Below are 16,418 nucleotides of genomic sequence, written 5' to 3'. Positions count from 1 at the left end.
AGTGAAGACATTTCCTTACCAAAGTAAGATTTTCTGGTTTCTATTCTTCCAATAACAAAATTTATTCTATCTAGTTATACCTAGAATATGGGCTTTTGGACCCTAGTTGTCTTCATAGGACCCATGTGGATTTTTCACATTTATTTTTAATGAATAGTTTAAACATACATAATATTCTTTTTCAGCTTTATTGAGATATAATTGACTTATAGCACTGTATAAGTTTAAGGTATACAGCATACTGAGCTGACTTACATATATTGTGAAATGAATACCACAATAAGTTTAGTGAACATCCACCATTGCATATGGGCTTCCCTATGGCTCAGATGGTTAAGAATCCACCTGCAATGTGTGAGACCTGAGTTCAGTCTCTGAGTTGGGAAGATCCCCTGGAGAAGGGAACAGCTACCCATTCCAGTATTCTGGCCTGGAGAACTTTATGGACTGTACAGTCCATGGGGTCACAAAGAGCTGGACACAACTGAGTGACTTTCACTTTCACCATCTCATATAGATAAAAAATTAAAGAAATAGAAAAAAAATACTTTTCTTTGGCATGAAAGTTCTTAGGATTTACTCTCAACAAGAATGAAGGCAGTTAAAAGATGCTAACCCCCAATTACAGGATAAGTTTAACTACAACATGATAAATATAATTAATACAGTTGTATAAAACTTTTCTTTTAGTAAAACTTACTTTTAAATTTTAACTAAATATATTTTAGAAGAAAATTCTATTTCACTACTATCAGTGGCAAAATAGTATTAAGTTTAAATGTTAGTCTCTCAGTCATGTCAGACTCTTTGTGACCCCATGGACTGTAGCCTGCCAGGCTCCTCTGTCCATAGACTTTCCCAGGCGAGAATACTGGAATGAGTAGCCATTCTCTTCTCCAGGGGATCCTCCCAATTCAGGGATGGCAGATTCTTTACTGTCTGAGCCACCATTACTTGCCCCTATAAGATTACCTTAAAATACCTACTTTAAAATAAAACAGATGTTCATGTGCCACCTAAAATCATCATGCATTACTAGTGATCCATACATCACAATTTGGTAAATTAATGTCCTTTCATGGACACCAAGAGTGTGGGCTGGGAAGGAAATGGGTGGAAAGTCTGTTGCATTTGCATATTACTAATACTGTGGGTAGGAAGGGGGAGTGGGTAAGGGTGAGTATATATTGATGGGATCAGTTTAGAAATCAGACAAAGAAGATGGTCCAGAGACAAGATTCTGAGGACTGATACCATCTTGTATCCTGCATAACACTTCTACAGCACCCAAAAGAAAGGCTAATGTTAATTTAATTGAATTGTATCCTGCTATTAGAATTCAAGGCCACTGTAAATAAATGTTGAAAATCTAGAAATGTCGGAGATCATGCTATCTGAATTACCCAAAAAGAAGTACATTTTAACCAACTGATCCACTTAAATACAGTGTCTGAAACTTAAAACAACTTGATAAACTTATAGCCATTGACATTGCTCACTTTGGCCTTTTATTATTCATGAGACATATTTGACCCTTAAGGAATCCCTGGGTTACGGTGATAGTACATCTTTGCAACTCCAGTCACATTACATTAGAGTTTCTGTCAAGATGTTTGACAGCTTCATTTTGTAACAGGGTTCTCCTACATCAAACACAGAGGCACGGTGCCCCTGATCTATACCTGAAATATGCTTTCCTACAGATCTCAAATGAAAGAAAAACTGCTCCTGTGCTTGCACCAAGACTGTATTTTTTGAGCATGTCTTCCAGCTATTGATATCAATGATATCTTCAGCCTCAAATGCCAATTCATAACATTTAAATCTTATTGAACACATTTTTTCACATTATTTGGTTGTACTGAATAAAACGCAGCAAGCCTTTAAGAAAAAATTTCTCTAGAAGCCATCCTATTGTTTGATCTCCAAGAGTTGCGGGAAATTATAGGAAAAGAAAACAAAAGTAATTCAGCTTTATGTAACTATACCATGCAACCATTATGCCATACAATAAAATGACCTGGTTGATAAAAGAACTAGCAAACTAGCACTTGTCACAAAAAGCTATTTAAGTATGTATCTCAAGTTTAGAAACACACATAAATATTCTTAAGGTATTTTTGCCCCCATTTAAATAGATTTCTTCCTTCCTGTTACAGAGATGAATATTTTCATGCAACAGCATCTCTTGTAACACTAACTTTTAGCACAAGCATCTGGAATCATTTACAGCTATATTATACTTACCATTTAAGCATAAATGAAATTAAAAAATTAATAAACAGTACCACATTCACGATTATATTGATATATGAAATGTTGTAGAAAATACACATTTATTAACTTTGTAACTCTACCCAAACAGATTTTTCAGAAGTCTGAGAGTTCAAATAACCACAATTTATAGCACAACATATATAAAAATGCAACATACCTCACATTAGCATCAAGTTCGTCCATTACAGGAAATAGGCATGGGTGAGTTGGATGTCAGCGCCCACTGGGTACTATAATGGGGAAATAATAAAAAAGGGATTAGACAAGAAGGCAATGTAGAAAAATAAAAGTCATTAAGGGAAAAAATGTCAAATAATCATTGCTTCCTAATAACTAAGACTTTTGCACAGTATTGGAAAAGTAATAAACAATATTACATTAAAAAGTTATTGGCATTCTGAGATATGGCATAGATGAGTGCTGCATCAAAGAAACTCACAAATGAGTTTCTTTGCATTTGATTAATCTCCTAGAGATTAGAACATAAAGGCATTTCTTTTTACTCCACGTTTAATCTATTTACTTATTATTTTTTGCTCTTCCCAGAAATATAGCTTATTTATATGATCTGCATTAGGACACCAGCTGGTGGAAACTTAAAACAGAACCCCTTCTAAGATGGTCAGCCATCTTGCTTCCTATGAGAATTTTTCAGGTTGCTATTTTTAAAACCCTTTTTGAGGGTGGATAATCATATCTCTTTAAGACTCTATAATAGTAAACTCTTGAGAACTGTCTTCCTAGGAAAAAAGAAATAGGTGTGCATACACACACATACACCTTTTCTGGGGAGCCCACAATTCCCTGAGGCCTTTCCATGAACCCCAGGCTAAGGACTCACAATCAAAGAGGAGGTCAACTTTCAAACTACTGATAGTTCCTCTAGCACAGACCTTAAGAAGACCTTACTCTCTTTAATGGACAGACACTCACTGATATCCACCAAGTCAGTTCTCTGACCTGGCTGTGTAGTTTTGGTTCACAGAAAAATTTCTGTATTTCTCACCACATTTATTCCAAAACATGGTGAGTCAGAGAACATAGGGGCAGAGGTCAGTCTGTTTCTTTTGAGGTTACCCTAAGCAAGACCCTTTTTCTTCTAATGACATCATCTATTCAATACTTCTCAATAAACAGAAGGGATGGGAAGAGATGATCGCTGGGTTTACTTCTAGCTCTGATATTCTATAATTCCATCTGCTGGCTTTCTAGTAAAATTTTACAGGGAAGAAACTGTAAATCTGTTTATGTACATAACAGAACCATGAAACTCAGCCTGAGCCCTGGGATTCCTTGGTCAGCATGAACCAAACATATATGCCTGGCAGCCAGGAAAAAAATGACAGGCCACCAGAGCTGGAAAGGACATAGATTTCTGTGTGTGTTTTTATTCTTTGAAACCTGTAAGATTAACATGGGCACCCATGTACATTTGTGCATCTATGACAGGTGTGAGGAAGGCTGAGCCTACACGGCTCAATCCTCTACTCTGACCTCAAGCAAAACACCTCTGTCTACCTCTATCTCTTTTACATTCTGAATCTGGAATAATCTTTTATTTGAAATACATTAAGTACAAAGCCCTAACTACTGAAGTGGTGGGATTCCATCTTTTGTACAAGTCTATCTAGAATCATTCCTGAAGTGAAATGATGTGTGTGCATATCTACTTTTTTCTAGGCAGACAATCATCAAGGGTTGATTACCCACTTTAAAGAAAGAAAGAAAGTGAAGTTGCTCAGTCGTGTCCAACTCTTTGCTATCCCATGGACTGTAACCCATCAGGCTCCTCCGTCCATGGGGGTTCTCCAGGAAACAATACTGGAGTGGATTGCCATTTCCTTCTCCAGGGGATCTTCCAGACCCAGGGATTGAATCCAGGTCTCCCACATTGCAGGCAGACGCTTTTATTGTCTGAGCCACCAGGGATAAACCACCCACTTCAAAAAGAGCTTAAAAAACTGAAAATACTCATATTATTTTAATCATAATAATACAGTAACCTATTTATAGTAGTTAGTCCTAACGTAGATAATATAAATAACTTATGTCTTTGAAGAGCAAAAAATAACAGATTACCATTCATCCCCATGTCTTAAAATACAGTCTATTTGCTAAAGATTCTCAAAGTTACAGCTTCATCCTAGGCCCTTCCCAGACTCGTATCACCTACCTGACATCTCAACTTGGATGATTAAAAAAGCATTTCAAACTAAACTCATTTCCCACTCCAGCACAATAACCTGCTCCTCCCCTAGCATCCTCTATCACAGTAAATGACTCCACCATTTATCCAGTTACACTTTTTTTTTTTCACACCCTACAATCAAACTATTAGCAAACTCCCTCCTCTACTTTGAAAATGATTCCTCAACCTGACTTTTTCTTTCATTACCTCCAAAACCACACCTGGTCCAAGCCACCATCTCCTTTCCCACCTGGTGTCCTAACCACTCTCCTAACTTTTGTAACTGGTCTCCTGCTGGCTCCACCATCATCTCTTCTCCCCACAGTAGCATTTTTGAAATGGAAGTCAGATCATTTCTTGCATATATAAAATACTAGTGGCTTCCTGACACACTTAGAATAAAGTTTAAACCCCTTATCATTTTGGATTTTGCTTAATAGGTAAAATTCAAACTGATCACATGGGTCACAACTTTGTCTAACTCAATGAAACTATAAGCCATACAGATAGGGCCACCCAAGATGGACGGGTCATGGTGGCGAGTTCTGGTAAAACGTGGTCCACTGGAAAAGGGAATGGCAAACCACTTCAGCATTCTTGCCTTGAGAACCCCGTGAACAGTATGAAAAGGCAAAAAGATATGACACTGAAAGATGAACTCCCCAGCTCGGTAGGTGCCCAATATGCTACTGGAGAACAACGGAGAAATAGCTCCAGAAGGAATGAAGAGGCTGAGCCAAAGCAGAAACAACTCCCAGTGGTGTATGTCTGGTGGTGAAAGTAATGTCTCATGCTGTAAAGAACAATAGTGTATAGGAACCTGAAATGTTAGCTCCATAAAACAAGGTAAATTGGAAGTGATCAAACAGGGAGTGGTAAGAATAAACATCGACATTTTAGGTATCTGTGAACTAAAATGGACTGAAATGGGCAAATTTAACTCAGATGACCGTTATATCTACTACTGTGGGAAAGAATCCCTTAGAAGAAATGGAGAAGCCCTCATAGTCAACAAAAGAGTCCAAGAAATGCAATACTTGGGTGCAATCACAAAAGCGACAGAATGATCTCTGTCCGTTTCCAAGGCAAATCATTCAATATCACAGTAATCCAAGTCCACGTCCTAATCCACTAATGCTGAAGAAACTGAAGTTGAACGGCTCTATGAAGACCTACAAGACCTTCTAGAACTAACATCAAAAAAAGATGTCTTTTTTATCACGCCACTGCTGCTAAGTCACTTCAATCGTGTCTGACTCTCTGCAATCCCATAGACGGCAGCCCACCAGGTTCCACCGTCCCTGGGATTCTCTAGGCAAGAACACTGGAGTGGGTTGCCATTTCCTTCTCCAATGCATCAAAGTGAAAAGTGAAAGTGAAGTCGCTCAGTCATGTCAGACTCTTAGCGATCCCATGGACTGCAGCCTACCAGGCTCCTCCATCCATGGGATTTTCCAGGCAAGAGTACTGGAGTGGGATGCCATTGCCTTCTCCCTTTTTTTATCATAGGGGACTGTAATGCAAAAGTAGGAAGTCAAGAGATAACCAAAGTAAGTTTGACCCCGGAATAAAAATGAAGCAGGGCAAAGGCTAACAGAGTTTTGCCAAGAGAACGCCCTGGTCATAGAAAACATCTTCATCCAACAACACAAGAGACGACTCCTACACATGGACATCACCAGGTGGTCAATACCGAAATCAGATTGATTATATTTTTTGCAGTTGAAGATGGAGAAGCACTATACAGTCATGAAAAACAAGACCAGGAGCCGACTGTGGTTCAGATCATGAACTCTGTATTGAAAAATTCAGACTTAAATTGAATAAAGTAGGGAAAACCACGAGGCCATTAAGGTAAGATCTAAATACAAATCCCTTACGATTATACATTGGAAATGACAGATTCAAGGGATTAGATCTGATAGACAGAATGGCTGAAGAACTATGGATGGAGGCTCATGATAATGGACAGGAGGCAGTAATCAAAACTATATCCAAGAAAAAGAAATGCAAAAAGGTAAAATGGCTGTCTGAGGAGGCCTTACAAATAGCTGAGAAAAGACAGAAAACAACAAAATTCTGTAAAACAATTATCCTTCAATTAAAAAATGAATAAATTTCTAAAAATTAAAAAAAGAAGAGAAGTAAAGGCCAAAGGAGAAAAGGATTGTTATACCCATCTGAATGCAGAGTTCCAAAGAATAGCAAGGAAAGATAAGAAAGTCTTCCTAAGTGAACAATGCAAAGAAATAGAGGAAAACAATAGAATAGAAAGACTAGAGATCTCTTCAAGAAAATTAGAGATATCAAAGGAACATTTCATGCAAAAATGGGCACAATAAAGGACAGAAATGGTATGGCCCTAATAGAAGCAAAAGATATTAAGAAAATGTGACAAGAATACACAGAAGAACTACACAAAAAAGATCTTAATGACCTAGATAAACATGATGGTGTGATCAATCACTCACCTAGAGCCAGACATCTAGGAGTGTGAAGTCACGTGGGCCTTAGGAAGCATCACTACGAACAAAGCTAGTGGAGGTGATAGAATTCCAGCTGAGCTATTTCAAATCCTAAAAGATGATGCTGTGAAAGTGCTGCATTCAATAGGCCAGCAAATTTGGAAAACTCAGCATTGGCCACAAGACTGGAAAAGATCAGTTTTCATTCCAATCCCAAAGAAGAGAAATGCCAAAGAATGTTCAAACTACTGCACAATCGCACTCATTTCACATGCTAGCAAAGTAATGCTCAAAATTCTCCAAGCCCAGGCTTCAACAGTATGTGAACCGAGAATTTCCAGACGTTCAAACTGGATTTAGAAAAGGCAGAGAAATCAGAGATCAAATTGCCAACATGTGTCAGATCATAGAAAAGGCAAGAGAATTCCACAAAAAAAGCTACTTCTGCTTCATTGACTATGCTAAAGCCTTTGACTATGTGGATCACAACAAACAGTGGAAAATTCTTAGAGATGGGAATACCTTACCTGCCTCCTGTAAAATCTGTACGCTGGTCAAGAAGCAACAGTTAGAACCAGACATGTAACGCCTGGTTCCAAATTTGGAAAGGAGTACATCAAGGCTGTATATTGTCACTCTGCTTATTTAACTTATATGCAGAGTACATCATGCAAAATGCTGGGCTGCTTATGGCAGAAAGCAAAGAGGAACTAAAGAGCCTTGTGATGAAGGTGAAACAGGAGAGTGAAAAAGCTGCCTTAAAACTCAACATTCAGAAAACTAAGATCATGGCATCCAGTTCCATCACTTCATGGCAAATAAACAGGGAAACAACAGAAACAATGAGAGACTTTATTTTGGGAGGCTCCCAAATCATTGCAGATGGTGACTGCAGCCATGAAATTCAAAGACGCTTGCTCCTTGTAAGAAAAGCTATGACCAACCTAGACAACATATTAAAAAGCAGAGAATTACTTTGCCAACAACGTCCATATAGTCAAAAGTATGACTTTTCCAGTAGTCAAATATGGAGGTGAGAGTTGGACCATAAAGAAAGCTGAACACCAAAGAATTGATGCTTTTGAACTGTGGTATTGGAGAAGACTCTTGAGAGTCCCTTAGACTGCAAGGAGATCAAACCAGGCAATCCTAGAGGAGATCAGTCTTGAATACTCACTGGAAGGACTGATGCTGAAGCTTAAGTTCCAATACTTTAGTGAACTGATGTGAAGAGTTGACTCATTAGCAAAGACCCTAATGCTGGGAAAGATTGAAGGCAGGAGGAGAAGGGAACAACAGAGGATGAGATAGTTGAATGGCAACACTGACTCAATGGACATGAGTTTGAACATGTTCCAGGAGATGGTGAAGGACAGGGAAGCCTAGTGTGCTGCAGTCTATGGAGTCACAAAGAGTTGGACATGACTGAGTGACTGAACAGCAACAACCATATCATAATCTGACCCCAGCTCCTCTCCAATGCCCCATCCACTCACTGCCTTTGTACTCGCTGGTTTTGCTTTTTTCATTGACCATCAGTGTAGGCTCTCACCTCAGGGCCTTTTCACTTGTTTCCTCTCCCTGGAATGCTACTATGTAGATCACTCCATTACTTCCTTAGGGACACAGCCCAAATGCCACTTTCCTGATGACTTAAGTAAAATTTCAGGCCTCATTTTCTGAAAATTTCTGTAATCCACTCTATTTTTTCCTTCTTAGCACATACATTATATATACTCCTTTGCTTCTTTATTAGTGATCTATCTCTCTTACCAGAATGTAAGTTTCAAGAGGGCATAGTTATATCTTGATCACTATTATAACATCAGTGCCTATAAAAATGCCTAACATACTGTATCCCCTTCATAGATATTTCTTGAGTCAACTAAGTAGTTAATTTGTTTTGCAAATGAGGAAAGTGAGGTTTGAGAGTTGGTGACTTTCCCTCAGGGAGGTAGTATATGAACCACTCCAGAATAAATATAATTTTTAAAAATATTAAAAATCAGTTCATCTTATTTATTCACTCTTTAGTATTAACAAGTGCCAAATACTGTCCTTTTCTTTCTCCTCCCACCTCTGAGAATTTATTGTTAGATGGAGAGACTAAAAATCAAAGAGGTCAACTGACTTGCCAAAGTCACATAGCTAATACTTAACCAAACTAGGAATTGAATTCAGGACTGGGAATTCTGAAACTCAAGCTTTATCTTTTTTTTTTTTAATTTATTTTATTTTTAAACTTTACAAATTGTATTAGTTTTGCCAAATATCCTCAAGCTTTATCTTGCATAGTTCTTTTCATCCTATCACTCTTGCCCCCGCTGTTAAAAAGGGAAACTCCTCATGAAAGGGAACATTTTGCTTTAATTTTCTGCTAACCATTTATTTCCTCTTTCTCTGAGAATAATGCCTTGATTTTCCTTTGTGGAACCCCTCCCCTGCCTCAAGCCCACTGATGAGCACATGACCAGGACTGGCCAATCAGAACAGTTCATTCTCTGGCCCCAAGGATTCATTAATTCACTGGCTAGACTGTAAAGCCAGCCCTGAGATATTTGCTAGAGTCTGTCTGTCTTTCTCCTGGTGTTGCTAAACTTTCAATTTAAAGCTGCTGGTGGCCATCGATGCCACTATGTGGGAAGAGTTTGTCTGAGAATGAAGTTAATACCAATGGAAAGCAGAGTTGTAACACAGAGATTGCCATATCCTGATGAAACAATTTGAGACTTAAAGTCTAGCAGTGTCTTATGACAGTTTTGTACTTGAACTTCCCAATTATACTGAGCCAACAAATTCTCTTTCTTCGTGTGTAAGCCAATTTGAGTTCGGTTCCAACCGTTATTTGAAACAAAAAAATTTCTTAGAGATATACAGGAAAATCAATATTGTATTTGTATATAGATTAGAAGGAAGAAAAGCTGGAACTAAAAAAAAAAAAAAACAGTTAAAAGCTAGCTAAATTTGAGTCACTGAAACTGCATTTGGAAAATGTTACAACATGGGGAAAACTATATATTCATAGCAATGTACATTATTATATTTTGCTCATGGAAACTCAATGAGCAAATTTTAAATGACTGCCATTTAACAAACCAGTATGAACATGCATTTTGTTAGAGATAAAGGATGAATAACAAAAGAGAAAATGGTGATCAGTACCTATCCTAAATTGATACATTGATTACAGTCCACTATTTTTTGTCGTGTGTACCAGGAATATCTAATCAGAGCTGTGATTATAGGGACACCAGCTGCTGGAAAGAATGCTCAGAGTGACAGGTGTGTGTAAGGAACCATGCTTTTATCTTGCATACTTTGCATATCTTGCATGTTTCTGACACCTTAACAAAATACTACCTAGTTAATTAAAAGCACAGTCAACTGACTATCTCGCATGCTCAGATATAAGCTACGTCACTTCTAAAATTTCTAATTTAAATTCAATTAGACCATGTATGTCTGTGGCACACATGCATGTGTATATTTGTGTTTTAATGACAGTCATACTGTATCCTCATCTCCTTCAGAAAAACAGTCTTAGATTGTCATAACCAGGGGGAAAAAGCACAGCAAGTCCTGGGAAACAAGAGAAAGAGGGAGTCAAATAAACCTTTCTACCATGTGAGGTATAAATGAAGGTCTCAGTATTATCTCAGCAGTAGGAAAAGCTCAAGCCACTAATTATTCAAAACACTTTGTCATAAAAGTAAAGATACAGAAACATGCAACTCCATCAGATTCCTTGAAGCTTCTTTTCTTTGTTGTATACATTGAGACTTATCTTTCCTTAAAAGGGAAGGAGAAGGAGAAGAAAGAGGTGATATTCTTCTTGCCAGCAAATGCTGATTCCAACCCTTAGTTTTCTGACTTACAAATTTTATATAACTAAAGGGCAAACCCTGAAGGTAAGCACATCTCATCTTTACCTGTGCTCATTTACTGAGAATACTCTGAAAGATTACTGTGGAACAGTTGTTAATGGTTAACACAAGGTGTGTAGTTGCATCTCTATTATGAGAAGTGTGAGCACAGGGCTCACCTGTAAATAGTCCTCACCTATTGGAGTGAAATATCGATGTAGTCTGGTGCAGTGCCAACATCTGCCAACTTGGAGCAATGTCATAACTCAGCCTGCTTTGTTGCACTTTAGTTTTTTTCCTTTGGTTTTGGCTGCATGAGCATATATTCATGCATAACTGTGCAAGGATTGACCACATTTCTTTATAGAGTATGCTTCCATGGACTAAATTTCTACATCAAAGGGCATATTCCAATACCTTTGTTTTGGACAAGTGTCAGGAATAAGTAAAACATTATTTATCTTATTTGCCAAGTTGAGAGGGGGAGCTTGGCACAATGGAAAGAACACTAGACCAGGAATCACTCAGCCTGATCCACTACTAACTCACTGTTCCTATTCTTAAGCAAGTTTGTTCATCAGTCTGGGTCTCAATTTTCCCAATGGTAGAATCAACTGGGCCAGAGAGTACTGGACAGGGTTAGCAAAGGAAGAAATTTCAAGTAATTAGAACTTCTCAGAAGTTAAAGGAAATTTTGAAAAGGTGAGTTGCTTGCCATTGGAGGCATTTAGGCAGCATATGGGTAATTAAGGATATCTAAATGAAGGATTTATTCATGGAACAACAGACTGGTTCCAAATAGGAAAAGGAGTACGTCAAGGCTGTATATTGTCACCCTGCTTATTTAACTTATATGCAGAGTACATCATGAGAAATGCTGGGCTGGAAGAAGCACAACCTGGAATCAAGATTGCCGGGAGAAAGATCAATAACCTCAGATATGCAGATGACACCACCCTTATGGCAGAAAGTGAAGAGGAACTAAAAAGCCTCTTGATGAAGGTAAAAGAGGACAATGAAAAATTTGGCTTAAAACTCAACATTCAGAAAACGAAGATCATGGCATCTTGTCCCATCACTTCATGGGAAATAGATGGGGAAACAGTGGAAACAGTGTCAGACTTTATCTTTTTGGGCTCCAAAATCATGAAATTAAAAGACACTTACTCCTTGGAATAAAAGTTATAACCAACCTAGATAGCATATTCAAAAGCAGAGACATTACTTTGCCAACAAAGGTCCATTTAGTCAAGGCTATGGTTTTTCCAGTGGTCAAGTATGGATGCAAGAGTTGGACTGTGAAGAAAGCTGAGTGCTGAAGAATTGATGCTTTTGAACTGTGGTGTTGGAGAAGACTCTGGAGAGTCCCTTGGACAGCAAGGAGATCCAACCAGTCCATGCTAAAGGAGATCAGCCCTGGGTATTCTTTGGAAGGAATGATGCTGAAGCTGAAACTCCAGTACTTTGGCCACTTCATGCAAAGAGCTGACTCATTGGAAAAGACTCTGATGCGGGGAGGGATCGGGGGCAGGAGGAGAAGGGGACGACAGAGGATGAGATGGCTGGATGGCATCACTGACTCGATGGACATGAGTTTGAGTGAACTCCGGGAGATGGTGATGGACAGGGAGGCCTGGCGTGCTGTGATTCATGGGGTCACAAAGAGTTGGACACTATTGAGTGACTGAACTGAACTGAAATGAAGGATATGATCCTGATGACTGGTAAGGTTTCTCGCAGTGCTAAAACTGTAGCACTGTGATAGTCTATGTTCTGCTTGAATCCCCAGCAAGAGACCAAGTGTTTTGAATAATTTTCCAATTAAAACAAATGCATGCTCAATTCACCTATACTGTCTCAAACAGATTCCATCTCCTGAGCATTATCCCAGTCATTTCTGAACATGTAGGACTAAAAGAAGAGCACAGAAATGTACAATTAACTAAAGCCAGATATTTGCTAAGAGTTAGCTGTCAAATGCTTGTTGTTAGCCTCATTACCTCATTACCCTAACCCACTACCAGCCACATATACCAAAACAGTCAATCTCACCAGGATCAAACAAACAAGCATTTTCCCCAAAGTCTTCTGCATCCCATGATGATCATGATTTCCTAGTTACCTTCACTGTGAAAGAGACTCAGGGATAATCTCAAAGATTGCAACTGTGTAAATTCTCACTAAATGGAAGAAAAAAGTCCTCTCCTTGACTATTTACTAAGACTTTGTTTTCTGGAAAATGTTTGGAATCTATATGATGCTGGCTCAGAAATTTACTTCAATCAGCTGATCATACTCTCTAAAAGAATTTTGCTATAAATTAGTTTAGTAAAAATTCACATTACTTGTTTATCTAGATGTTTGCTCATTGGAAGAAAAGTTATGACTAACCTAGACAGTATATTAAAAATCAGGGACATTACTTTACCAACAAATGTCTGTCTTGTCAAAGCTATGGTTTTCCCAGTAGTCATGTATGGATGTGAGAGTTGGACTATAAAGAAAGCTGAGAGCCAAAAAATTGATGCTTTTGAACTGTGGTGTTGGAGAAGACTCTTGAGAGTCCCTTGGACTGCAAGGAGATCCAACCAGTCCATCCTAAAGGAAATCAGTCCTGAATATTCATTGGAAGGACTGATGCTGAAGCTGAAACTCCAATACTTTGGCCATCTGATGCGAAGAACTGACTCATTGGAAAAGACCCTAATGCTGGGAAAGATTGAAGGCAGGAGGAGAAGAGGATGACAGAGGATGAAACAGTTGGATGGCATCACTGACACGATAGACATGAGTTTGAGTAGGCTCCAGGAGTTGGTGATGGACAGGGAAGCCTGGTATGCTGCAGTCCATAGGGTCACAAAGAGTCAGACACGACTGAATGACTGAACTGACTGAGACATGTAAGTGATGGTAGTTCACAAGTGCAAATGTGTATAAACCATGAAAAAAAGGTCTGTATTCTAGAAGCTGGACTTTCATTGCAAGTGTTTCTTTCTAGGACTTGATGTCAAAATGCTATTTGTGCTAAGTCATCTAGAAAGATTTGGTCTAAATAAAAAGCTGTCTCATTTCCATAGCTGAAAATCCATACAGATGCCGATTCAGTTACACTTAAGGGACTACCATGCTGATATATACAATTAGCATAAAAAATGGCTTTTAATTTTTTTCAAAATAACTAAAAAAATATTCTTCCTAGATAAGTAAACATTTCTTAGCTGGAAACTTTAGTCTTTTTATTAAAAAACTAAAACTGAAAACAGCCCTTAACCAATGAAAGACTATTTAAGAGGCATACTCATTCTATCCTTGGGGGAAAAAATGAATTACAGAAAATGAAAAGGAGGAACATGAACATCCATTTCATGTAAAACTGAATGAAGTATATATAAAGCAGTTCAAGAAATCATATTTTTTATACGGCACATATTCTCTACCACCACCAAAGAATATGATAAAGACACTGATATTACAAGAAACCCGATCCCAGTAAATGTGGATCTGGGTATTTCATAAAGAAAAAGATTCACGGGTCATTTATTTACATATTTACTTTTCTGATCACTTGATTAATGTCCCACTCCCAACACAGTCACAGGTTCTACAAGGAAAGACACAGTGCATGATTAGTATTTCTTGAATGAATGGCATGACATGATATGAAACTTCCACTTGATAATTAGAAAGGAATTAGACTTGTCTTTGAGTTGCCAAAGGGGAATCAGTGGGAGTCTCAAGAGAAGTTTGAGCCACACTGTGAGGCAGGTCATTTAACACCAGAGCTGTCCAATTATTGACCTGTATGCTTTGGCAAGCAACAAGGTCCATCTCAGTGGGAGGCTCAACAGAAGCCAGAAAACCATCTGTCAGTCACGTTTGAGGGGAAGAACAAGTCTTGGATGATTCTGAATTCTGATGAAATCCAGGAATGCAATGAAAGCAGAACTAAATAAGAGATTGTTTACTGTACAGCAGTGGTTCTCATGTTTAAGCATGCACAGGAATCACCTGAAGGCTTGTTAAAACACAATGGTTGAGCACGAGCCTCAAGGTTCTGATTCGGTAGGTTTAGAGTGAACAATCTGCATTTCTAATAAGTTCCCAGGTGTTGCTGATGCTACTGTTCTTAGATGACTCCTTAAGGTAGAAAATAGATTTTTCAAGTATGGTTCTCATATCTCCTGGAAAAAGGACAGAAGTACCATTGGATCATGTGGTAAACAATGTGGGTTTTTTTTGTTTTCTATTTTATTTACTTTTACTTACATTGAAGAAAAGGATTCACAGACAGCTTATTGTTGAGTCCTTCCTGATATTTGGTAATCTTTCTTTTATAATTACAAAAAAAAAAAACAGATCAGAGTCTCACAGTCTTTCGTTTGAAGCACTGCTGTCTTCTGGGGTCCTCCTAAGAAGCAGATCTTGAAGTGGGGGTTAAAGAGATGCACATGCTTGATCTGGCAGTTGCAGGTACACTGGCAGGGAAGTAATGATACAGGAGAGAGGATGAAAGGCAGCTTATTAAGCTACTGAAGCTTAATCCCACTGGGAAGTTCTGGGAAACAATATAAAACATATGCCTGAGAACTATCCTGAACAAGTGGGGAGGGAACTGGTGTCCCGATACTCCCACAGCCATTAGGTATTGCTTACAAGCCATCCACAGGGGGACATGGATTCCTAGGCACCTTCAGTCATTGTGCTAGTAAAAAAGGTTAATTTCAGCAGACTGAGGGCAGCCCTCCAAATATTATGCTGGTTCGTCATTGTAAGTCAGGATGGTATACACAGAAATGGTGAGAGGATCTGCAGGAAAATGGGAGCAAGAGTTGATAGTATCTGCTCCAACTATTTAGCTGAAATCTAATACGTTGCTTTGTGTGTTTTTTGCATTGTTTTTACAGTTACCTTCTATTTCTTTCAACTTCATACTGGTTTGCACTTATACTTGTTTTTCTTTGTAAAATAAATTTATCCAAGGAAAACTAATTGATCTAAAGAAAAGTGCTATGCATATAATACTCTAAATGCTTGCAAGAGAAGTAATCACAACAGTAGTTATTCCCAAATAACTGAAGTTTGGGAAATGCTAGCATAGCAGTTTAAAGCAGAAATTGGCAGCTTTTTGTTTGTTTGTTTGCTTGTTTTGTTTTCTGTAAAGGGCCATTTAGCAAAGATTTTAGGCTTCTTCAAGCATATGGTCATCATCACAACTACTCAACTCTGGTGCTACAATGCAAAATCTGCCACAGACAATACATAAATAAATGAGCATAACTGCTTTCCAGTAAAATTTATTTATGGACACTGAATTTGAACCTTTAACAATTTTCATGTGTCACAAAATTATCCTTCTTTAGAATTTTTTCAACAATTACAAAATGTAAAAAAACATTCTGAACTTGTAGGCCAGTCAAAAAACAGGCAGCCAGTCACATAGTTTGCAAGCCCCTGACTCAAGGCATCAATTACCACTACATCTTTGAATTGCTTACTTTCCTTAGCTTCAGTGGCTTCATCTGTATAATAGGGGCAAGGGTAATACCAATGTCACAAAGTTACTGCAAAAAACAAGTAAAGATGAATACTTAAAAAGCAGGTGCCCAGAGATTTCACAATATAATG

At 38.2% G+C, this 16,418-nt stretch overlaps 1 protein-coding gene across 5 annotated transcripts in view; it reads right to left on the bottom strand.

Annotated features, from left to right (window-relative positions):
- Positions 1-16,418, bottom strand: part of HTR4 (5-hydroxytryptamine receptor 4) — a 196,430-nt gene that overhangs the window by 169,302 nt on the left and 10,710 nt on the right. For all 5 annotated transcript variants that reach the window (XM_027546021.1, XM_027546023.1, XM_027546025.1 and 2 more), the window contains exon 2: positions 2,435-2,507. In XM_027546021.1, coding sequence (XP_027401822.1) covers positions 2,435-2,460 — 26 coding nt within the window. In that variant the 5' untranslated portion in view covers positions 2,461-2,507. The remainder of the gene's footprint in view (positions 1-2,434; positions 2,508-16,418) is intronic.

This window comes from Bos indicus x Bos taurus, chromosome 7, assembly GCF_003369695.1.
Source record: "Bos indicus x Bos taurus breed Angus x Brahman F1 hybrid chromosome 7, Bos_hybrid_MaternalHap_v2.0, whole genome shotgun sequence".
Taxonomy (NCBI): Eukaryota; Metazoa; Chordata; class Mammalia; order Artiodactyla; family Bovidae; genus Bos; species Bos indicus x Bos taurus.
The sequence above is the reverse complement of the archived record's forward strand: the minus strand, read 5'-3'. Positions and strand labels throughout refer to the sequence as shown.